At 46.9% G+C, this 24,209-nt stretch overlaps 1 protein-coding gene across 2 annotated transcripts in view; it reads right to left on the bottom strand.

Annotated features, from left to right (window-relative positions):
* LRRK2 (leucine rich repeat kinase 2) overlaps positions 1-24,209 on the bottom strand; it is a 584,366-nt gene that overhangs the window by 62,419 nt on the left and 497,738 nt on the right. For both annotated transcript variants that reach the window (XM_029617357.1, XM_029617356.1), the window contains 4 exons: positions 23,414-23,514; positions 18,566-18,760; positions 9,920-10,113; positions 8,961-9,033 (listed from right to left, as the gene is read on the bottom strand). In XM_029617357.1, the coding sequence (XP_029473217.1) occupies positions 8,961-9,033; positions 9,920-10,113; positions 18,566-18,760; positions 23,414-23,514 (563 nt within the window). The remainder of the gene's footprint in view (positions 1-8,960; positions 9,034-9,919; positions 10,114-18,565; positions 18,761-23,413; positions 23,515-24,209) is intronic.

Here is a 24,209-nt window from a genome sequence, read left to right on the forward strand (position 1 = left end):
TCGATTAACTGGGAAAAATCTGAATTATTGAATGTCAACCTATTACCTGATTCGATAGCCCAACTTAAACAGGAGTTTCCCTTTAAATGGGCCAACCAAAAGATACAATATTTGGGGGTTTATTTAGGCACGGAGAACGACCTATTTCAATTAAATTATTTAACACTTCTGGTTAAAATATATAAAGACCTTGAGGAGTGGGACAGGTACCACATTTCTTGGCTGGGGAGATTAGCAGTTCTAAAGATGAACATTATGCCCCGTATCTTATACCTACTGCAAACTTTACCAATAGCCATACATGTGAAGCTATTGGATAAATGGCAAAAGAGATTACATAAATATTTATGGAAAGGGAAAAGACAGAGGATAGCAAAAGCGACACTGTACTTGCCCAGACACAGAGGTGGCCTGGGTATGCCTAATCTCACTCGCTATCTGGGAGCTGCTCAACTGAAAGCAGCAATAGAATGGCACAATACTAAGCAAAGAAAGCCGTGGGTACAATTGAAGCAAGCTATGCTGGGAAATCTCCCTATCACAGCATTGTTGTGGCAGGCCCGGGACACCTGGTGTCCGATGCAGAAATTACCTGAGACAGTGCAGACTACCCTATCCGTCTGGGAGAGATGGAGGATAATACTTGTGGGTACCCAAAGTTATTTTCACAGCACACACCTATTTTATCATAAGGGGTTTCGGCCTGCTGGCAGTCCGTTGGCGTTCAAACGTTGGATTGCCAACGGAGTATCACAATGGTCGCATATCTGGTCTCCGGGGGGGTTGACCCCATTTCCTACACTGTGTCACCAATATCAGTTGGGGCCCGCTGACCTCTTTAGATACTTGCAAGTTAGACATTTTTTTTATTAGCAATCGGATTGAAATTGATTTAGTAAAAGGTATATCCTCCTTTGAGAGTATGTGCAGACATGCACATCTGGTTAAACATATATCCAACTTATATGGTTTATTAAGTGGTGACTTTGATATATCTGCGTCTCATATAAAAGCCTGGCAATCGGATTTACAATGTGATTGGACAAAGGAGGACTGGCAGCGGACATTCCAGCTCCTGAGGAAAGGTCTAATATCAGCACTCCACATTGAAAATGGATATAAATTATACTTTAGATGGTACATCACACCGAGTCTCATTCAACATTTCTCGCCAAGCACACAGGGATTATGCTGGAAATTATGCCAGGAGCGAGGTACCTTTTTCCATCTCTGGTGGCAGTGTCCCAAAATACAACACCTTTGGACCTCTATATCGACCTGGATCTCTACGATTTTGGGCACAAGCATAATACTTACTCCATCCCAAGCACTTCTGAATGCTGAACTCAAGGACAGATCAAAATTTCATTATTATTTTATTAAGTATGTGGTAATAGCTACGAGATGTGCCATAGCAAGAAGTTGGAAAGATCCAAGCGTGCCTACATTACCAATTGTGCAAGCATCGGTCATGAACATGTATACCCTTGGGAAGGTTACAGCTTTCCGTCATAAGTCGATCCACAACTTTCATAAGGTTTGGGGCCGTTATGAACAATGGTTGCGAATCTCTTCTGACTAGCTGGGGGGTGGGTTTGTAGCCTGGGCGCCTGGAGCTCTAAGTCATTTCTGTATATTATCATGGATAATGGTCTAGACAGAACATCCAGATATCTTGGAGGGTTCTGTATTGCCATGGGAATCTCAGTTAGGCATGTCTCTCTGATATTAGTCATCATTTACATTTCTTACCACGATCACTGTTTGTATCTGTTAGCTGCTACCTCTAAGGAGGGGGGGGGGGGGTTTATAGGGGACATATATATGTAAAATGGCTTCCAGTTATAATGTACATTTGCATTATCTGTTACATTTCGCTTGCATTTTCTTTAGTATATTGCAAAAATGTGTTTCTGTTACATGCCAACAAAAGCTATAAATGAAAAAAAAAAAAGAAAAAAATGTGTAAGGACACTGCTGCCTTCAGATAAAGTGCAAGAATGAACTTGCCTTTAACCTCTGTACTTTACTTTTTTTTTTTTTTTTCTTCAGCAGGGGAATGAAATGTCCCTGTCAGGGCATCCAAGGCATGGAAACATCCCGGGGCAAGGCAGCTAGTCAGGGGGAGTGACTGGACCACCAGTATTGCCCCAAATTACATAGGTCACCAGGGAGAGAACCTAGGCTGAAATAAATCAAGGGGCAAGACCCTCTAGGCCCCCCAAGAGCGAAGGAGACAGAGCTGTCTCCCTAAGCACAGAGAAATCTGTTAAAGTTCTTTTTTTTTTAATATATTGTCAGACAAACTAGATCTGCTTATAGAGATTCCCTCCAAGTACCCCCAAAAAAATCCATTTTTCACAACTCTATTGAAAAACGGGCACTATCAACTGCTGGACCGCATTACTGGAACTCCCTCCTGCCAGATCACGTTCAGAAAAAAATTAAAAACTTGGCTATTCGCCCAAGCTTACCCCTAAAAAAGCCTCAGGGTCACCCACACAGTCTCTTGCCTCACGGATGCATCCTTTTCCTCAACTCAAAGGAACTGTTGTCCGACTAATTGCACTTTCTTATAATTTGCTTAATTTCATATACACTATGTAAATCTGTAAATTTGCATTAATTTCATATACACTAGGTAAATTTGTACATAATTCTTATCCTGTAAGCACTCTCTCCCCCTTTTGCCCTCCTCTCCCATCAGAATTTGTTTAACAACTTTTAGAATTTATTAGAATTTGTTTAACTTATTTTTCTCTAACAGCCGAGTTCTACATTCCCTGTTATAATGTAACTTTTGTTTTGTTTGCTCTGTTAACTGGTTCCCCCTAGTTTGCTGTAAACCGGTACGATAAGACCTGGTCTTGAGCATCGGAATATTAAAAGAATTTAAATAAAATAAATAAATAAATAAATAAATACTTGCTTGAGCTTGCCACAAAGACAGAAAGGACCCCGCAGGGCAAGGGCAAGCTAAGGAAGGAAAGGGAACCGCAGGGCGAGCTGTCGCATCTGCTGGAGACAGACAAATACTGAAGGGATGCAGGGTTGGCTCTGTCCTGATATAGGATACCCTTTTAGTTTTGGTCTGTCTCCATCTGCTGGACAGGAGGCTCAACCCACGATCTGGACTGATCCGGGTACATACAGGGAAAGGCCTGATTCTCATTGACACAGAATACCACATCAGGCCCTAAGGAAGGGTTCCATCATCAGTTTTATAGCTCATTCAAGCTTACATGCTGTGTCAATGCACAAAGATGTCTTGGTAAGATTTCCCTGAATTGCTTCAGAAACTAATTTCATAATGTGTCCGACAGGCTACATATGCCCGGTCACCTGGTTTATACATTGTGGAAGCACACTTAGCTAAGTATTCTTTTATTCAGCTTTAGAAAATTTGCAAAATGTTTTCTCCAAAATTGTCTTGTATACTGCATTTGTTTGGATCATAGGATACAAACAGCTGACTGGATTTCCTTTGGGCTGTTGTGCGGTTTAAATAAAAGGATAACGCACGCTTGCAGTCCAAAGTATGTAAGGCTCTTTCACCTTGATGGGAATGAGGCCTAGGAAAAAATGTTGGTAAAACTATTGATTGGTTCAAGTGAAATTCCGTGACAACCTTAGGAAGGAATTTTGGATGTGTACGGAGGACTACTCTGTCATGTAGGAACTAGAGCTTGTAGTTCACTGACCCTTCTAGCTGATGTAATGGCTATAAGGAAAACCGTTTTCCAAGTGAGAAATTTAAGGTCACAGGTACCTATGGGTTCAAATGGAGAACGCATAAGACTGGTTAAGACTACGTTCAGGTCCCATTGTATGCTTGGGGAATGAACTGGAGGTTTAATGTGAGTTAGGCCTCTCATGAATTTACTGACGAGAGGTTGTGTTGAAATAGATGCATCTCCCAGCTTGTTATGGCAAGCTGAGATTGCACTTAAGTGTACCCTTATAGAAGACATCTTAAGACCAGAGTCTGAGAGATGGTAAAGGTAATCGAGTAGCGAGGTAGTGGAGCAAGTGAAAGGATCTAAATCCTTCTGAGTGCACCACAAAGTAAACCGCTTCCATTTGTAGGAATAATTTTTCCTAGTGGAAGGTTTACGTGCAGCTATCAGCACTTGAGATATAGTGGTTGGAAGGTTGAGTGGTTGTAAGATCAAGCTTTCAACATCCATGCTGTCAGGGCCAGGGATTGAAGGTTGGGATGGCGCAACTGACCCTGTTCCTGAGTTATGAGATTGGGAGCTACTCCCAGGCGAATTGGATCCCTGACTGAGAGATGTAGCAGTGTGGGGAACCATACCTGTCGAGGCCAGTATGGGGCTATGAGTATCATAGACCCCTTGTCCTGTTGTAGTTTCACTAGTGTTTTGGTTATGAGTGGTATCGGTGGATACGTGTATAACAGGCCTGAATTCCAATGGCGAGCAAATGCGTCCTTTGGTAGGCTGTTCTGCTGTCGGAATAGAGAGCAGTAATTGTTCACCTTGTAGTTGAGCTGGGATGCAAAGAGATCTATCGTCGGTTGACCCCAGCGTTGGAAGATCTTGGATGCTATTGCTGGACCCAAGGACCATTCGTGCAGTTGGAACTGACGACTTAGGCGATCCGCTACTATGTTGTGGATGCCTGCTAGGTAAGTGGCCCGTAGAAGAATTGAGTGTGTCAGGGCCCAGTCCCAAATCTGTGCTGCTTCTTGACAAAGGAGGTAGGAACCTGTCCCCCCTTGTTTGTTGATGTACCACATGGCTACTGTATTGTCCGTTTGGATCAGAACAGTCTTGTATGAAAGGCAGTCCTTGAACGCATATAGCGCATAACGTATAGCTCGAAGCTCCAGGAAGTTTATTTGAAAGGAGGCTTCGAGCTTTGTCCACTTGCCCTGTGTCTTTAGTTGATCGATGTGTGCTCCCCACCCTAAGGTGGATGCATCTGTAGTTAAAGTCACTTGTGGAACTGGTTGCTGGAAAGGTAGGCCTTTGAGCAGGTTGTTCATTGATGTCCACCATACGAGTGCTGCTCTGAGGTCTGGTGTGATATGAATGGGCGTGGACATTGGTTGAGTGGCTTGTATCCACTGTGCTTTGAGTGTCCATTGCAGTAGTCGCATGGTTAATCTGGCCATGGGAGTTACGTGAACTGTGGAAGCCATGTGCCCTAGAAGAATTAGGCACTGGTGAGCTGTTACCTGGAATTGGTTGCGAAGATTGTGAGTCAAAAGGACAAGTGTTTGAGCCCGATCTCTTGGAAGAAAAGCTTTTGCTATCGTAGTGTTTAGATCTGCACCTATGAACTGTATAAGATGATTTGGTGACAGATTGGATTTCTGGTAGTTGATGAGAAATCCCAAGGAGTGAAGCACATGGATAGTGAGCTTGAGAGAGGTGAGAGCTCCTTCTTTTGATTGACTCTTGATGAGCCAATCGTCCAGGTAAGGGAACACGTGCACTCTTTGTTTGTGGAGGTGTGCCACTGCTGCAGCCATGCACTTTGTGAATACTCGTGGTGCTGATGCAAGGCCGAATGGCAGCACTTTGTATTGAAAGTGCTGATCCATTACCCGAAATCGCAGGTATTGGCGATGAGGAGGAAAGATGGGAATGTGAGCATAGGCATCTTGAAGATCCAGAGAGCAGAGCCAATCTCCCCTTTGAAGAAGAGGTAGAATGGTGCCTAAGGACACCATCCTGAATTTTTCTTTTTTGAGAAATTTGTTGAGATTTCTGAGGTCTAGAATGGGACGAAGGCCTCCTGTTTTCTTTGGAATGAGGAAATATCTGGAGTAGAATCCTCTGCCCTTTTGAGGTCCAGGAACTGGTTCTATGGCCCTGGCTCTCAGAAGGGTGGATAATTCTGTTTGAAGAATTATGGAATGTTGATTTATTGTCCAAGATGGAAGTGGTGGGTTTTCTTTCGGAACAGTAAGAAAATCCAGTTTGTAACCGTGAGCTGTGATGGATAACACCCACTGGTCGGTGGTGATGGAGGTCCAAATGCTGTGAAAGTATTTTATTCGACCCCCCACTGGTATGTTTGGGAATGGGTTGATATGGCTGCTGCTCTCTGGGGCTTTTCAAAAACCAGATGTAGTGGCAGTTTGTGGTGGTGGTTGAGCCCTTGCAGGCCTCTGCCTAGGCTGTTGGCGTGGAGGTGGGCGGGCTGTTCTGGGCCTATTATCCGGTGGGTAATACCTGCGTGGACAGTAGTAAGGATGTCTGGTATCACACCTTGGGATCTTTCTTGTGGAAGACTGAGTATCCTGTGGTAGTAAGGACAACTGCTTTAGGGTCTCAGTGTGGTCCTTCATAGTCACCACAGCTTCTTTTACCTTTTCCCCAAAAAGGTTATCTCCCACACAAGGAAGATCAGCTAAGCGTTCTTGCACCTCTGGACGTAGATCAGAGGCTTTCAGCCATGCCCATCTGCGTGCAGCTATGCCTGAAGCAGAGAGTCTTGCTGCTGTCTCGAAGCAGTCGTAAGTGGCTCTGACCTCGTGCTTCCCTGATTCGAGGCCTTTATGAATAATGTTTTGGAGTTGATCCTGATACTGGTCAGGAAGAGACAGGGTTAGGTCTTGAACCTGCTTCCAGAGGTTCCTTTGATACTGGTTCATATATAGCTGGTATGATGTTATTTTTTATACCAGCATGGAACCCTGAAAAACCTTGCGTCCCAGGTTGTCTAGAAATCTACTTTCCTTCCCAGGAGGTGTAGATGAATGGGATTTCAGTCTCTTCGCCTTCTTCTGGGCGGATTCGACGACGACTGACTGATGTGGCAACTGAGACTTTTGAAAACCTGGGATAGGTTGCACTAAGTAAGTTGCCTCTGACCTTTTGTTTACCGGTGACACTGTTCCTGGATGCTCCCATATTCTGTATTGAAGTTCCTGGAAAACTTCATGGACAGGGACTGCTAGCATTTCTTTAGGAGGGTCCACAAACTGCAGAACCTCCAATGTTTTTTGTCTTGCATCCACCTCTGTTTGTAATTGAAAGGGGATGGTTTCAGCCATATCCTTTACAAAATTTGTAAAGGACAGGTCCTCAGGAGGTGACTTCCTGTGGTTGTCAGGTGGAGAAGGTTCTGAAAATATCTCTTCATCCGAAGAATATTCAGAACTGGTGTCCACAGGCATCTCACGTGGGGTGTGGTGAGTGACTGGTTCACTAGGTCGTGATGGCAGCAGAGGAGAACGAGGCCTTGGAGGTCTTGGTATTCCAGATGGGCCTGGAATGGGCTCCTCTGGTGTTTTACTGGAAAGAATGTCCAGGAGCGTGTCTAATTTTGTGATGACTGGATTTAGCATCGAGACATCTGCTTTGGGCATCGGAGTTGGCAACGGTGGCACCGGTGAGGGTACCGGAGTAGGCATCGGGATTGGTTCCCGTGGCATCGTCGGTGTCGGCGGTATCGATGGCGCTGGATCCCTCGGAGTTGGAATCAGCATCGATGGAGGTGTCGATGGCTGAGGTGGAATCACATCTCGCAGAGCCTGTTGCACCGCTTGACGTATAAACATGTCAAGTTCCACTCTCATAGCTGGTGATATCAGAGCAGCTATGGAGGGAGGCGATGCCGATACCTCCTCAGAGCCCTGAGGAGGTACGGAGTCCGGCACCGATATCAGTGGGGATCGCCCTGAATCACTAGGCCTCGAAGCCTCCGCCCCCGTCCGGGGTTTCTTTGCGGGTGAGGCCGTACCTGACGATGGGTCGTCGGTCATTGGTGTTTGGCGTCTTCGATGCCGGTGTCGATGTTTTTCTTTTTGTTTCTCACTGCTGGACGTCGATGCTTTTGATGAAGGAGTGGAAGCATCTCCCGCCTCCGGACGACTTTTCTTCAGTAAAACTTGACGGACTGATCCTGTTGGCGATGACTGCACGGAAGTCAATGCCCTCGGAAGCAATTGTATATTAAACAATTGTTCCATCTTTTCAGCTCGGAGACGATGGCCTTTCGAGGTCATCTCCGCACAGGATTTACAGGATTGAATATTGTGGTCTTTGCCTAGGCAAAGAACACATTCAAAGTGCGGATCGGTTATGGACATCGTCCGCGCACAGTTTGGGCATTTTTTGAACCCGGAGGCCATGTCGCCGGACAGCCGTCGATGGCGATGACCCAAAAAAGTCGGTCCCGGCCGGAAACCGAAAAGGAAAAAAAAGTCACCGCGATGATAACTAAGGGAAACCCTTGCGGTGGAGATAATTTTTTTCTCGAAAAGATAAACTTTTTAAAGGAGGTGAAATCACCTCAGGACTCCAATAGACCGCGATGCTAAGTGCTTCGCGGAAAAAAGAAGACTGAAGGGAGACCCCTGTGGCAGGGAATATCATGGCATGCTGGGCATGCTCAGTAGGCACTCTGGTGCCAGTCAAAAGTTTCATGGAAACTTTTAAAGAAGTTTTTCCGTACATAGGGCTCCATTACCGATGTCACCCATATGTGAGGACTAGCATCCTGCTTGTCCTGGGATAAAGCTGTGTTTAAAAAAGGATTGGATAAGTTCTTGGAGGAGAAGTCCATTACCTGCTATTAAGTTGACTTAGAAAACAGCCACTGCTATTACTAGCAACGGTAACATGGAATAGACTTAGTTTTTGGGTACTTGCCAGGTTCTTATGGCCTGGATTGGCCACTGTTGGAAACAGGATGCTGGGCTTGATGGACCCTTGGTCTGACCCAGTATGGCATATTCGTATGTTCTTATGCTTCAGTGTTTATGTTGTATTTTGAATTAACGTGATTTTAGGAATTTTATGCTTGCAATTTCCATGGAACAGATTTATTTTTGGAATATAAACATGCATAAACAAATAAATAAGTAAAGGGTACTGTAAAAACTGTCTATCTGCTCAGTCATCCAGTCCCTCACCAAAAGAAAATTGCAAAACCACAAAATGGGAACACACAGCTTGACTGTAGGATCCATACACTTTTCTTACCTTTACTGATGCAGCTTCAAAAACAGCTAGATTCCCATCTGCTGTCCCCACCAGAACAAAATTCTTCTCTTTGCTGAAATATATCACCAAAGAACATGCTTTTCAAATACAAAAATTTCTACAAATGTCATTCTCTTTAGGTAATAAATTACATTTTATTAACTGGGAATGTGCACATAGAAATTTTAGCAAGTTATAAAAGTAAAACTTTTTTACCACCAGTGCCACTGCAAGAATATTTGGCACTCTAGGCAAAACTTTGGTTAAGCACCCATGACCCCTAACTTACCTATTAACAACAGTGCCAGCACAGTGTTCCTTTTGGCAGTATTGGCTTTCCCCCTCTGGGGCTCATACTGGCGGGATTTTGCATTCCAAAAAATTTGGCACTCTAGGAGACCGCCTAGTTTGCCTAGTGAAAGCACCAGCCCTGGCCCCTGTGACACCATGGATCTCAAACTGCTCTGTATGGGGCATCAAAATGCTATGTGCATGGATCCTGCTATTTCAATCTTTTACTTCTTCCAAACACCCTTCTGTCCACAGCACTCCAAGGAAAGACTGCCAAGCCCTTAAACAGTAAGTCATTGCCCCAGCTGGCTAAAAGAAATGACACAGTGAGGTCCATATTCAAAAGCATTTAGCTGGATAATAAGTTAGCCAGTTAGAATTTAGCTGGATTAAGTTAGGGGCGTTCTGGGGGCATAACTGGTGGTAGCTGGATAAGTTATCTGGTTAACTCCGGCTAAGTCTGGTTGGGCCAAAGAGCTGGCCTAAAGTTAGCAAGATAAAGTTAGCCAGCTATATTCAATAATATGGCTGCACTATTGAATATACCTCCAAAATTAGTCGGGTTAGCTAATCCAGCTAACTTTGCTATCCGGACAGGGACTGAATATGGACCTCGGAATTTCGCTCTCCAAAGGATCGCACATGCAGAAGACCGTCAACCCTCTAACCTCTTCCTGGAATGAGAGCCGCAGTACAAACAGGTGACAGAATCCGACATCTTCTGAAGATGATGCGTAGATTTCATATCTTCGGCATTCACAGCCAGCAGAAGACCTGACTGGGTGCCTGCCAAAACCCAGTTTTCCCTTTCTTCCGGAAGCGACACAAGTGCAAGACACAGGATCCTACTGTCTACAACAAGCTAGGAAACAAACAAACAAACAAAATCAGCAAAAGGAAGACAAGCTTTATTCGTTGTATGATGAAGATGTGTAAGATGCACTTATTTTTATTTATATTTCGTCTGTTCTGACACTTCAAAGAAGATTACATTCAGGTACTGTCAATATTTCCACATCTCCAGAGAGCTTTCCATTTAAGGGGCTGGTCTACTAAAGGTTTCCTCTCATGTTGTGCCAATGGGAAAAATGTTTAGTAAATCAGGCCCTAAGTTTGGACCTGAGGCAATGAGAGTGAAGTGATTTGCCCAAGGTCCAAGGACTGGCAGTGGAATTTGAACCTTAGTGTTCAAACTGCTTGACCATTTAAACATTCAGATACCTCTAATTCCAAATGGACAGCCTGACATATGAGGCAGTTCCATAATAAAATGGCCACTGGGTGTGTTCCTAACTTTCACTTAGGAAAGAAAATTTTCAAAGGTATTAACATGGGTAGACAGTACTTTACCATAGAAATGGCCTTTTACGAAACTGCCCATCTGATATGTGGCAAAACATATGCGCATAGGAAGCCTATCGGTACTGCATTTGCATACCTAAGTTGACATGTGGAGCTGCAGAGCTTATAAAATACCATTCTAAAAGTTCACGCGACTGTTTCCAATGTAAGAAAATGGCTATCTTCTCTTCTAATCTTACAAAAATACGCACAATATTACTGTGAATGTGTGAATAAACAGCCAGAATTAAATGTGGAGACAGGTATCTTACAAAGTATGCACATCTGCCATTTTGAAAAAACCTTTTACATAGAAACATATAGAAACATAGAAACATAGAAACGACGGCAGAAGAAGACCAAACGGCCCATCCAGTCTGCCCAGCAAGCTTCACACATTTTTTTCTCATACTTATCTGTTTCTGTTAGCTCTTTGGTTCTATTTCCCTTCCACCCCCACCATTAATGTAGAGAGCAGTGATGGAGCTGCATCCAAGTGAAATATCAAGCTTGATTAGTTAGGGGTAGTAGGGGAAGTAACCGCCGCAATAAGCAAGCTACAGCCATGCTTGTTTTACCCAGACTATGTTATTCAGCCCTTATTGGTTGTTTTTCTTCTCCCCTGCCGTTGAAGCAGGGAGCTATGCTGGATATGCGTGTAGTATCAGTTTTTCTTCTCCCCTGCCGTTGAAGCAGAGAGCTATGCTGGATATGCGTGAAGTATCAGTTTTTCTTCTCCCCTGCCGTTGAAGCAGAGCGCTATGCTGGATATGCATTGAAAGTGAAGTATCAGGCTTATTTGGTTTGGGGTAGTAACTGCCGTAACAAACCAGCTACTCCCCGCTTTGTGAGTGTGAATCCTTTTTTCTTCTCCCCTGCCGTTGAAGCAGAGAGCTATGCTGGATATGCGTGAAGTATCAGTTTTTCTTCTCCCCTGCCGTGAGTGTACTTGGAATCACCAGTTTGTAGATACCTCTTCCAATTCACCCAGTCCTTCTCCAGTTCACCTAGACCCTCTAGCACTTCTCCCTGTACCCCCACCAGTTCACCCCACCTCCCACCTCAAAACTGCAGACAAGTTCAACTTCACTCACATGAATCAGCAGGTATGAAAGCGTACGTTCTGTATACGCACATATCTCTCACAAATTAGCAACTACCACGCATATTTTGGAACTCTGTCTCAGAATGCTTCAAGACTGCTCCTTTTTTCCCCTAAATAAAATGTACATGCGAAACCGAAAATACATGCATGTTTATAAAAGAGCATATACTCGTATACATGCTATTTTCGTACATATATGCAATTTTTATGAGAGAAACCCCTTTGAACATTCACTCCCCAGCCTGTATGTGCATAAATGTAACTGCAGCAATCTAGGGTTGAGGCTGGGGTCAAAAGTTCAGCTGACCGGTTTTGATTTGAGTGCAGGGCTCATGTCTGTTAATTTTGAGGCAGTCGCGGACTATATGGTGCAGCCATGGAGGTGCTTGCATTAAGGGTGGTAGAGAAGAGGGAATGATCAGATGCCAGTGCCCTTCTGAGCCAGGGTGGCCACATTCCTCCTTGGGTCTCCATCTTGCATGCTTCCTTCTGTCCCCAACCATGTCCTCCTACTCCAATCTTTGAAGAACCTTGCTAATACAAAAGACATGCACCCATGCCAGTTTTCTGCTCTCACCGAACTCTCCATCACCTTTGACCTCCTCGCCTGGAGTGTACTTCTGCCCTCTGCACTGACCAGTAACTCCCATGTGCTAGGCTTATCGGTATTCAGCTTGGAATCCGGGGGAGGGGGGGGGAGTAGTTAAGAGAAACCGAGAACTCAGCCTGCTAACACTATTTCATTTCCTCCCTGTAAGTAACATGCTCATACTATTGTGGACTTTTTTTTTTTAATGGTGTCCATGCTAAAGGAAAATTAGTTTCTTACCTGATAATTTTCGTTCCTGTAGTACCAAGGATCAGTCCAGGACACCTGGGTTGTGACTCCGCACCAGTAGATGGAGACAGACTAAAACTTGTGGGCGGAGCCATATATGCCCCTGTGCCAGTCACAGCCCCTCAGTCATACGAATGTCAAAGTAGAAAATCCATAATACAACATAGAAAATCCATAATACAACATAGCTAACCATACAAACTTGTGAGGTAAACGAAAACCAACTCCAACACCCCCACAGGAACCAGACTCTCCAAACCGGGAGAGCGAATAACAAGGGGTCAGCGTACCGAAGACAACAATGAGCGGACTCTCCGTTACAACAGCGCAGCACTGCGGGCGGGATCCTGGACTGATCCTTGGTACTACAGGAACGAAAATTATCAGGTAAGAAACTAATTTTCCTTTCCCTGTACGTACCAGGATCAGTCCAGGACACCTGGGATGTACCAGAGCTAAATTATCGAGGGTGGGAAGCAGAGAGTCCCGCTCGGAGAACCTTCTCTACAAAACCCCCGAAATCAGTAGCTCGACCATCCAATGGGCAATGTGCAAGGAAGGTATGTAACGACTTCCAGGTAGCAGCCCTGCAAATCGCTTGAGGCGACACCTGTGACAATTCCGCCCAAGACGCCGCTTGAGACCGTGTCGAGTGAGCCCTGAGGCCCCCAGGAATCGCTTTTCCCAGTGTACGAGGTATGCCAAACCCATGGTTCCATTTAGCCAACGGACAATCGTTATGCGGGATGCCGCGGCCCCACTCTGTGGACCCGAAAAGGAAAAGAAATGAGCTGTTAACCGAAAGGAATTAGTGACCTCCCGGTAGCGTAGAAGGGAACTCCGCACAATAAGTCCCTTGACGTCCCTCGCTGGAGGATCAGAGGAGCTCCCGTCCGCAAAGCGAGCAGCCCCACTGACGGATTCCGATGGAAAAAGGAAACGACCTGAAGGAGAAAGGTAGGGATCGGCCGCAAGAATACCCCCGAATCGGAAAGACACAAAACGATTCTCTACAGGAGAGAGCCTGCAACTCAGAACAGCGCCGCGCCGAGGCAAGCGTCACCAAGAATCCCGTCGTCAAAGAGAGATCCGTAAGAGTTGTGCGCTTCAAGGGTGCAAACGGTGCCGAGCACCAGGTGGAAAGAACCGAATTAAGGGTCCAGGACGGGCAGGGGAAACGCAATGGGGGGACGGAGATGCTTAGCCCCCCCAGAGAAAAACGGGAAACATCCAGACCCGCAAGCCACCCAGCGCGGACCCGCCGGGAACTGCATGCCAATCCTTTGGCCAGACCAGCCTGGAGAAGCCAGAACATCAGATACCGAAGCGGCAGTGGAATCCACACCTCGCTGCAAGCACTTTACTGCAAAGACCACCCAGGCCCGGACGTACGTACGCCAAGGATGGAGACTGCTTCCTGGAACCTCAGCAGCATAGCCAACAGCGCGTCAGAGTAACCTTCCCCGTTTAGCCGATTCCTCTCAAACGCCAGGCCGCGAGACAGAAGGGATCCGCATCCTCCTGACAGACGGGGCCCTGACGGAAGAGCCCCGCGAATCCCTGGAGACGGAGGGAACGCATGGGAGCCGCCACCGAAGGTCCGCGAACCACGGACAGCGCGACCATGCCGGAGCCCCCATGATCACGTTGAACACGTTGAATGGGTGCAAATCTACGTGGCGCATAATCGTGCCGAACATTGGCCATGGAGGAAAGACGTACAGCCGGACATCCACATCCGGCCAGGGAAGCACCAAGGCGGCGACTCCTTCTGCTCCTCCTCCTCGACGCCGACTGAAGAATCGCGGAGCCTGCGTATTGTGGCCTGTGGCCAACCAGCCCACGTGGCCAGTGGCCCACCAGACCATGTGGGGAATACCCCACGTCGTGCAAATGAGGCGAAAAACTTCGACCGCCAGCTCCCATGCTGACGGCAGAAAAATCAGCCTGGACGTTGTCGACCCCGACGATATGAGAGGCTGCAATGTATGTGAAGCTGCAATGGACGTGAGAAGCTGCAATGGCGTCGAGATTTTGCTCCGACCAAGCCATCAAGATTTGCGCCTTGTCTGCCACCTGTGGACTTCTTGTCCCTCCTTGGCGAGTGATGTAGGCCACTGCGGTTGCGTCGTCCGACAAAAACACAGACTGCCCGTCCCCTCAGCAGAAGTAGGAACGATTGCAGCGCCAGACGGACCGCTCTGGTCTTCAGTCGTTTGGTAGCCCCTCGGGCTTGAGACGCTGACAGTAGGCCTTGAACCGACGTCCCTAGTCAGACTGCTCCCCCTCTGGAGAGACTGGCATCCGTAGGCACCACCGTCCGGTTGGGCACTAGGAGAGACCCTGGAGAGGTCAAATGACTGGAAGAGAGCCACCAGGACCGACCGGATCTCGCCCGGCCTACGAGTGGAAGTGGACGGTAGAATGCTTCCGAAACTGGCTGCCAGCGGGATGGTAAGGACGCCCGCAATGGCCGTAGATGAGCAAACGCCCAGTGGACCAACACGAGAGTGGAGGCCATAGTACCCAGGCCCATGAAGTAATCGCCGACCGCGGTAGCCGGAGCGACAGCAAGCGCTTCACGTGAGCCAGCAGTTAGCACCTTCATTCCTGCGATAGGAACACCCTGGCCCGTTTCGTCGAAACGGCTCGAAGGCATTCCAGGGTCTGTGTGGATACCGGTGTGGGTCCCAATGGACTTCTTGTTGAACTCGACTAGCCGGCCGAAAGACTGCAAGAGTTGTAGGCCCCTGGCCACTGACAGCCGACACTGATCCTCGGACTTCGCCCGAATCAACCAATCGCCCAGGTAAGGATGAACCAGAAAACCCTCCCGGCGAAGTTGCGGCACCACCACCACCATCACAGTCGTGAAAGTACGAGGCGCCGTTGCGAGCCCCAACCGGGAGAGCCGTGAAATGATAATGCCGGCCTAGGAAGCAGAACCTTAGGCATCGCAGAAGAGACGGTGGAATGCCTATGTGAAGGTACGCCTCCGTGGAACCTAGTGAGGCCAGGAACCCACCTGGACGCACCAAGGCGATCACCGACCGCAATAGTCTCCGTTGGGAAGTGAGGCACACGCAGGTATCTGTTCACCCCTTTTAGATCCAGGAGTGGTCTTGAAGTGCCGCCGTTCGTTGGAACAATGAAGCAAATAGAGTGACGTCCTTCGCCGTGCGGACTGATCGGAACGGGGAAAAATGGCTCCCCAAAAGTTCCATGCGCCGGATGGTGATTAGCACTGCTGCCTTCGTTTCGGGAGCCTTGCACAGCGAGAACAGTGTGCTGGGGAACGACCAAACTCTAATGCGTAACCGTGCGTCATCACGTTGCGGACCCACTGGTCCGATGGTATCCTGGCCCCCTCGCTGACGGGGCTCCACCCTGTGTACCCCGAAAGGACTGCCGCCATTGAAGGTGATGGGAGGAAGCCAACCTATAAGAAGGACCGGTAGACCTTTGATGACGCGAATTCCTGGGCCCTCGGAACCGGGATCTGGCCGAACAGACGGAGCACGCCCTGAATCTGTCCCCGGGCAGCTGCTTTGAACGAACCATCTGCAGCCAGGTTGCGCAGCCACAGCAGGCGACGCGCCGAAACAGCCGCCACCCCGGACCTAGCGGACGTACGCAGCAAATCGTGGAGAACATCTGCCCCATACGCTATCGCTGCCTCCAACCTATCTGCCTGTGATGCCTCTTCTGCGTTCGCCTGAAGAATTTGGGCCCAGCGCAGACTCGCTCACATAGCGAAGTTGGTACAGTTGGTACAGAAAGTAGCCCGCACACCCAGGGCAGACACCTCAAAATCTTCTTGAGTTACACGTCCAGCTTCCTATCCTGTATATCTCGGAAAGCCGTGGCTCCCGTAACCGGAATGGCCGACCTCTTCGTCACCGCAGAGACTGCGGAATCCACCTTCGGTAGGCAAAGGAGTGCCCGCACATCCTCCGGGAGTGGGTAAATCTTATCCATGGCCTTACTGACCTTCAATCTCAAGTCCGGCGTATCCCATGCACTGAACAGAAATCTGTCGATGAAAATTGAAAAGAAAAGCCTACAGTCGGCCCCGAGAGACCTAAGAGCACCGGATCCATGATTGCCTCTTGGCGGATCCATGTTTGCCTCTCAACGGGACCCCCCCCCCAGCGGAGCCTCCATTGCCAGTTCCTGAAGAATTGCTGGAGTTAGCGGGCACAGTTCCTCCCTGCGAACTAGCCGTACCACCTGGGGCCATCCCCTTCCATGGCTAGTGCCCCTTTGACTGCGCTGGGCTGGGCGGGCCGTCCGCAGCCGCCTCCTCGGCCCCCATCAGGGACTCCTCTGGAGACTCTGAGTCAACTGCCGATGAAGAATCCGTTTCAGACTCCTGAGGGACGCCTCGTGGCGGACGCTTCCACCGCGGGGCTCCCGAGAGCCCCCCGCAACATCCATAGTCTTCTAGCCTTCGGAACAGACCTGCGGGTGGCCCCCCCCCCGCGCGCGACGCCCCTCCGGCAGCGCTAAGTACGCTTATATTTGAAAAACCCCACGCACCAGAAGCGCAAAATCAGATAAAATCTGAAGAACCATCCGCGGGAGCCAACGGAGAACGAGGCCCCTCCGTGGGGGCCCCCCCCCGCTGGATCCAGCTGCGGGGAAAGCGCGGGGGGCGGGGCTGTATCCCCTGGCGTGAACCGAGCGATTTCACGGCCGAAAATTAAAATGGCCGCCGCGCGCGCACAGAGCCGGAAAAAAACAGCTTGGGGCCTAGCAGTCTAGCCCCCCCGCGCGGCGGCGATCGCGCGGTTCTGGACTGGGCCCCCCGAGGTGCTCCAGACACTCCTTCTCTGCCCGTGCGACCGTAGCTGCAGCGGCCCTGCCACGAAAAACGTGCGCGAGCCGAGCCGCAGGCCCGGCAGGCCGCGAGTGGGCTGCCGGCGAACGCGACGAAAAAACAGGCGGGAAACGCGGCGAAAACGCCAACTAAAATAAGGATTCAAAATCGGCGACCTCCCTCCTGCTACCGGCGCCCCCCCCCCCTAAAACGGAGCAAAGACGCGAGGAAAACGGAGAGCCGCACAACGAAAACAAAAACCCTTTTTTTTTTTTTTTTTTAAACAAAGCTTACAGCTGTCCTTGGTTCTGAAGCCCTTTTCCTGCAGGGGTGAGTGAACCGGGCTCCCCGGTGTCACCCCTGACGCTGCCACTAGCTCAGCCGGGTCCTCAACCCTGGCAGCGGCCTCAACCGGGGGAGGGTCGTACCCTCAGGACCTCTCAACCCCCCGGGGAGGCAGGGCACCAGGGACTAAAATTAAAAAATAAAACCCAATTTGCCAAGAATACCGTCGACAAAAACAATCAGGCCTAACAAAATAGCCCCAAAAAACCAAAAACTGACTAACCACCAAAATCAGATCAGGCAGGGCTGTGACTGGACCTGCACCATCTACTGGAGACAGAGTAAGACTGGGGGGCTGTGACTGGCACAGGGGCATATATGGCTCCGCCCACAAGTTTTAGTCTGTCTCCATCTACTGGTGCGGAGTCACAATCCAGGTGTCCTGGACTGATCCTGGTACGTACAGGGAAATTTGTTTTCATTACTTCTTAAGTGCACACCAAGTGCTAAATCTTTATACATCACTTCTTAAGTGCACACCAAGTCCTAAGAAACAAACAGTTGTACATTTTCAATTTTCTCTCCCGTCCCATCTCAGCAATTAACACTATCCCAACCCAACCCCTATATCTGCAATCCAGCCTGCCCCTCCCTCCCCCCACCCTGACATAACTTCTCTCAAAGAAAAACCTTTCAACAATGTCATACCCAATTAGGTAGAGTTTTCTTTAAACATTGTATGAAGAACATGCAAGTCACATTCTTCTGCAAGCTCATGCTAAACTATTTTTTTTTTTTTTTTTTTTTAGCAAGGGTTATTGCAGAGGCCTGCTAATCTCATAATACCAAATGCAGTGGGCCCCCCATTGGGGATGGTTTAGATTAAATAGCTCTGATGGTTTAGTACTGACAACATGTAAACCTACCTTACATGTATGTCCATCTTTATTTAAATTCAAGCATGACAGCTCTGCTTGGTCTGTACAGCCACTGCCTACCCAAACTGCAGGTTGTCTGGAGGTGTGCGTGACAGGTACCAGGCACTCTGCTGTGAAAACACTGGGTACTAGAATGTTCCTCATCAAACAAAGAAGCTCCGATGAGTCCAAAATATCATACACCTGTCAACAATAGCGAAATATAAAAATCTGCAGATGACAAACTAGAGGAATTTAATAGTTTAATATCTGGCACTCTATGAATTATAAGGGTGACTGTATGGGCAAACGTACTTCACAGTAATCACGGATGATCGAGACATTGATTAGCAATGAATTCACAACCTCGAAAGGCACAAAGATTAATTTTAGGCATCATCCAGTATGGATTAGTTGCATTTATCAAAACTCAGGAGGGACAGGGATCTTCAGCACGATATTTTGTTCCTTTCAAGCTATGAACACGTCTTGCAATTTTGCAACTGCTAAAGGAAAGGCCGCTACTGGAATTGAGAAATGTTTTCAGCTATTAGCTGAAACATCCTGCAGTCACCAACGTGGAGGTGAAATAGAGGCATTCACAAAGGTCGTGACTCTCAGTCCAAGAGTGAAGCAATGACAGATAAGGGTAACTACCATTCGGACATACATTTTTAAGGGCCGATTTCAGAGTGTCAACTTTGGGATGAAGTCCACCAGAATTTTTATGGACAACAACAGGCGTAGACTTTCAAATACTATGCACGTACATTATTTTTACCCTGCCCAAAACACACTGCCCTCCCCCCCCCCCCCCCCCCATTGGGAATGTCTGCCATAAACGCAGCTAAAAGTATGTGCACGGTCAAGCAACTCCTGTTCTTTTCACCATATTGAGGGGATCATTTTTCAGACATACACCTTATGTGTATAAGCAGCTTTTTACCTGCATAAATGGCTTTGAACATTATCTCAATAAATTTAAGGAGAAAATGAAGCAAGACCTTTCTTTAATTCAGTAAAAAGAAAAAAATGGTAAAGTTTAAAAATGAAACTGCTCTGGCTCCGACTGACAAGGGCTAAGGAGCACAGTGTGGGAGCTGATGGAAGGACTAAGGTTCCCACAGTTTAAGGCTTTTATGGCATTGCAGAGCTTAACTGCAACCCTGTTCTATAGCCCAATTTTACCAATGTGAATCCAAATGAGTAGACCGAAAAGCCTCTTACAAGTGAATTTTCAAAGGAGTTATGCATGTAAACATAACATATTATTGTTGCAATTGTCAAAACCCATCTACCCGCATTAAATGCACTTACTACAGATAAAATCTATTGGCAAGCAATGGCATGTATTTTCAAAAGCCCACTTACACGGTAAAGCGCATATGCATAAGTGTGTAGATACTTTTGAAAATCATGCCATTAGATTGTAAATTTCTAATTTTCTGCCACATGAAAAACGCAAGCTGGCATATGCAGTTTAGAAACATTGCCACAGGTAACGTGCCAGCGCCTGTCTTTTCTTTTCAGCTAGAATGTTTTCTGAAGATACAGATTTTACATATAGAAAATGGACAAAGTCTTCGTTATGTGAAACGCTGTTGCACATACAGGGGTAGATTTTTAAAATTATGCACGGGCATAGATTTGTTCACGCAACCCGGCATGAACAAATCTACGCCCGATTTTATAACATGCGCGCGCTACTGCGCGCATGTTATAAAATCCAGGCTCAGCGCACGCAGGGGGGTGCACAATTGTGCAACCTGCATGCACCGAGCCCAGCAGCTTGTCTCCGTTCCCTCCGAGGCTGCTCCGAAATCAGAGCGGCCTCGGAGGGAACGTTTTTTCTGGCTTCCCCCACCTTCCCCTCCCTTCCCCTACCTAACCCACCCCCAGCCCTAACTAAATCCCCCCCCCCCCACCTTTCTTAAGAAAGTTACGCCTGCCCAAGGCAGGCGTAACTTGCGCACGCCGGCGGGCTGACTGCGCGCCATTCTCCGGTCCGGGGGCTGGTTCGGAGGCCTCGGCCACGCCCTCGGGCTGGCACCACCCTCAGCTGCCAGTGGGATGGGGTTCTCCTTCTCTCTCTCTCTTTGGCCACTGTAGGATGGAATCTGTGGCAGCCTGTTGGGCCTTTTCAGCTGCCAGCAAGATTAGGTCTGCTGTCAGCCCCTGGGGTCCTCGCTTTCTCTTCCGCCATGGTGGCCTGCCAGATTGTGGGGTGCATGGCAGCAGGAGTTGCATTTAACCAAATATCATCTCCTGCTGTCGTGGGGTTGGTTTCACAATAAGAGCTGTGAGACTGGCTCCATGGCAGCAGGAGATGATGTTCAGTTGAATGCAATGCCTGCTGCTGGCATGTGAGGCTCTGTGTTAGTAGCTGCAGGGAAGCGGTAGTGGAGGCAGCAGTAGTCGCTGCCCGCTCAGCTGTCCAGTGCCGTGCTGCACTGCCACTGATGGCACATATGCCATAGATTGCTGACCCTTGAACCAGAGGGTCACTCTTTTGGCACATTATGTCCTTGCCTTCTCAATTCAATGCATTTTATTAAGGGCAGTGGGCTATATACAGAATATTTCTCTGATATAAATCTTTGATTCTTTTGGCTGTCCACATTTAGGGACTGATTTTCAAAAGCATTTACATTTGTAAAATTGGGTTTTGTCTGTGTAAATGCACTTTACCCTTCTAAGTGTGCTTTTGAAAATTGCTACAATACATGTCATTGAATTGTCCATAGGATTTACCCGTGTAAGTGCACTTTACGTGCATAAATGGATTTTGAAAATTGCTACATTTATTTATGGAACTCCTTTGAAAATTCACCTATTATTTAAATAGGCACTTTATACTAGGATTTGTAAAATATTTAAATTTCTAAAAATCTGCAAGATATATATATATATATATATATTTTTTTTTTTACAGCAGCCTCTAACTCTTATGAGATTCCAGGCAATCAGAACTTGTCCCAACTGGAGCCATATGCCTTCCATCATTGCTAGCAGAGGATTTTTCACTATGTTTAATCCCTCTTCCCATTTAGTCCAGTCCTTGTGGTGATCATTCTCTGACTAACAGGCACGAACTTCGGCTCCCTCCAGAATAAAGCACATCTGAAGCCAGCTAGTAGGTGTCACTCATGAGGTGGGCTCTCTTCTGAGGGCTTTGAACACCACCTCTGCAGCATCCCCAACCCTGCTGGCCAAGAAGCAAGAGCATGCTCAAAAAGCAAACCCAGATTTCCCCATATGACAGCCAGCAACAGAGCCATTAGACTAGTCTTATGTTTGCATTTTTTCAGTGATTTCAATCTTTTTATTACTTTAAGTTTCACAGGTGGTGGAGGGTTCTCTTTTTTTTTTTTTTTTTTATAAATCTTTTCCTACCAGTTTTTATTTAAATTTCTGGACCACCCATCAAACCTTCAAAAGGTCATCCAGGGTGGTGTACAACAGAAGATCAACCCTGTCTAGCCATTTACAACAACATTCTAAATAGCACGACTACAGCTGAAGAGCCCCGCAGCGCCTTGAGCTGCTGTCAAACAGTGACCTGCTCTATAGCAGATTTAACTTAACTGGATGACGGCCGCTGAACATAGCCGGATATTAGCGGCCACCACTCAGCTGGATAAGTAGCGTTTCAATATTGGCCTCACTACTACTATCTGCAACCGACACTAAAGGCCTGATTTTTTTTTTCTCACAGACACAGAAAGGGAGAAAAACCTTAAGGAATCGGGCCCTTAATTCTAAAACAAATAGAACAAAAAAACCCCAAATAAACAAATCCATTTAATCTATAGGGCCTGAGCTTTCGCTGGCATCCAATGAAGAGCAGCCCGCAGCGGCAGCACGTTTGATTATAAGGAGTGCCGTGCAGTAGCAGATATCTTCTGTTTTGATCCTCCTTCGCTGGCTGCCAGTTAAGTTGCAGTCGCAGTTTAAACTTCTAGTGCAGACGCACAAGCTGTTACACTCAGATGCGCCTTGCCTACTTGCAAATAAGTTGGTCACTTATGATCCAAAAAGAGCACACATTCTCAAGAGAAACAGCCTTTAGATATTCTAGCTGGGCGTGCTCTTACATTAGAAATTACTGGGGCCCGGGCTTTTTCCTGGCTTGCCCCCCCACCCTTGGAATAATCTTCCTAATAGTTTATGAGCGGGAAAAGGACCTGAAAGTTTTTAGAAATTGAAGGAATGTCTTTCTACAGAGACCTTCACGTAAATGTTTTAATTGTTTTACTGTTTTATTTGATTTTGGGATGTGATATGTATTGTATAAGAACATAAGAACATAAGAACATAACATGAAGTTAGCATGGGGCACATTTAAAACTAATCGGAGAAAGTTCTTTTTTACTCAACGCACAATTAAACTCTGGAATTTGTTGCCAGAGAATGTGGTTCGTGCAGTTAGTATAGCTGTGTTTAAAAAAGGATAAGTTCTTGGAGGAGAAGTCCATTACCTGCTATTAAGTTCACTTAGAGAATAGCCCCTGCCATTAGCAATGGTTACATGGAATAGACTTAGTTTTTGGGTACTTGCCAGGTTCTTATGGCCTGGATTGGCCACTGTTGGAAACAGGATGCTGGGCTTGATGGACCCTTGGTCTGACCCAGTATGGCATTTTCTTATGTTCTTATGTTCTTATATGTTAATGATTGGGTACGTAACAGTTTGTAAACCTCACTGAACGAATCTAATGGATTGGCGGAATATAAGCAATGATAAATAAATAGACAGATAGTTAAATAAATAAACAAATACATAAATAGATAAATAAATAGGAACAGTTTGTGGAGCAGACATCAGAGGCTCTGACTATAGAAATAACAGAAGGATACCTGTGCAGATGTTGGTCTTTCCTGGGGATTCTCTTTCAGACACTTTTTAATTAGATTTTCAACTTCTGGCCATGGAGCACAATTGTATTCTTTTACTGGATCTAAAATATTTAAAAATGGATGTTAGAGCAAATGCATATACAGAGCAAGCACACATATGTATATAGATAGAGATATTTCAGCAACATATGTTTCTTTTATCCACTTTTTTTTTTGCCCCGTTCCAGATACCATGCCTGTGAAACTCAGGTACCCACCTCGGTCATTGTCACCGCCTTCCATGTTCCTGCTCCTTAGTGCTGTCCATGGAGCAGGATATATGGCAGGGGCAGCAATAGTAGCAGTATTCACCTTCCATCCTGCCCTGGACTTGAGCATGTCGGCTCCGGGGTCTACACCGGAGCCCTGCCAGCCCCCTTCAGATAATAGGCTTCAATATAACTTCTGCAGTTTGAGCCACATGTTTAAGGGGTTTTGTTTGTTTGTTTGAACACTTTCAGAGAAAATCATGCTAGAAATTTCCTTTTGAAACTGGGATGTGACACTGAACGGCTTAGAACAGCACCTAACACCAATGTCATTTTTTCATAACTGGTTTCCTGTTATCATCTCCCTCCTTACCCCATACATGTAGTTGAGATGTGTCTCCCCTACTTCTTGTTTTGCTCAATGAGACTTCTGCCTACCCTGACTATGGGTAGCTCCACTGAAAGATCTGCACTTTCATTTATTTTTATTTTTTATTTTTTTAATTCTCTCCACCACTGTGCTAGCTTTAGATTTTCCTTTAAGACAA

Source organism: Rhinatrema bivittatum, chromosome 9 (genome assembly GCF_901001135.1).
Source record: "Rhinatrema bivittatum chromosome 9, aRhiBiv1.1, whole genome shotgun sequence".
Lineage (NCBI taxonomy): Eukaryota > Metazoa > Chordata > Amphibia > Gymnophiona > Rhinatrematidae > Rhinatrema > Rhinatrema bivittatum.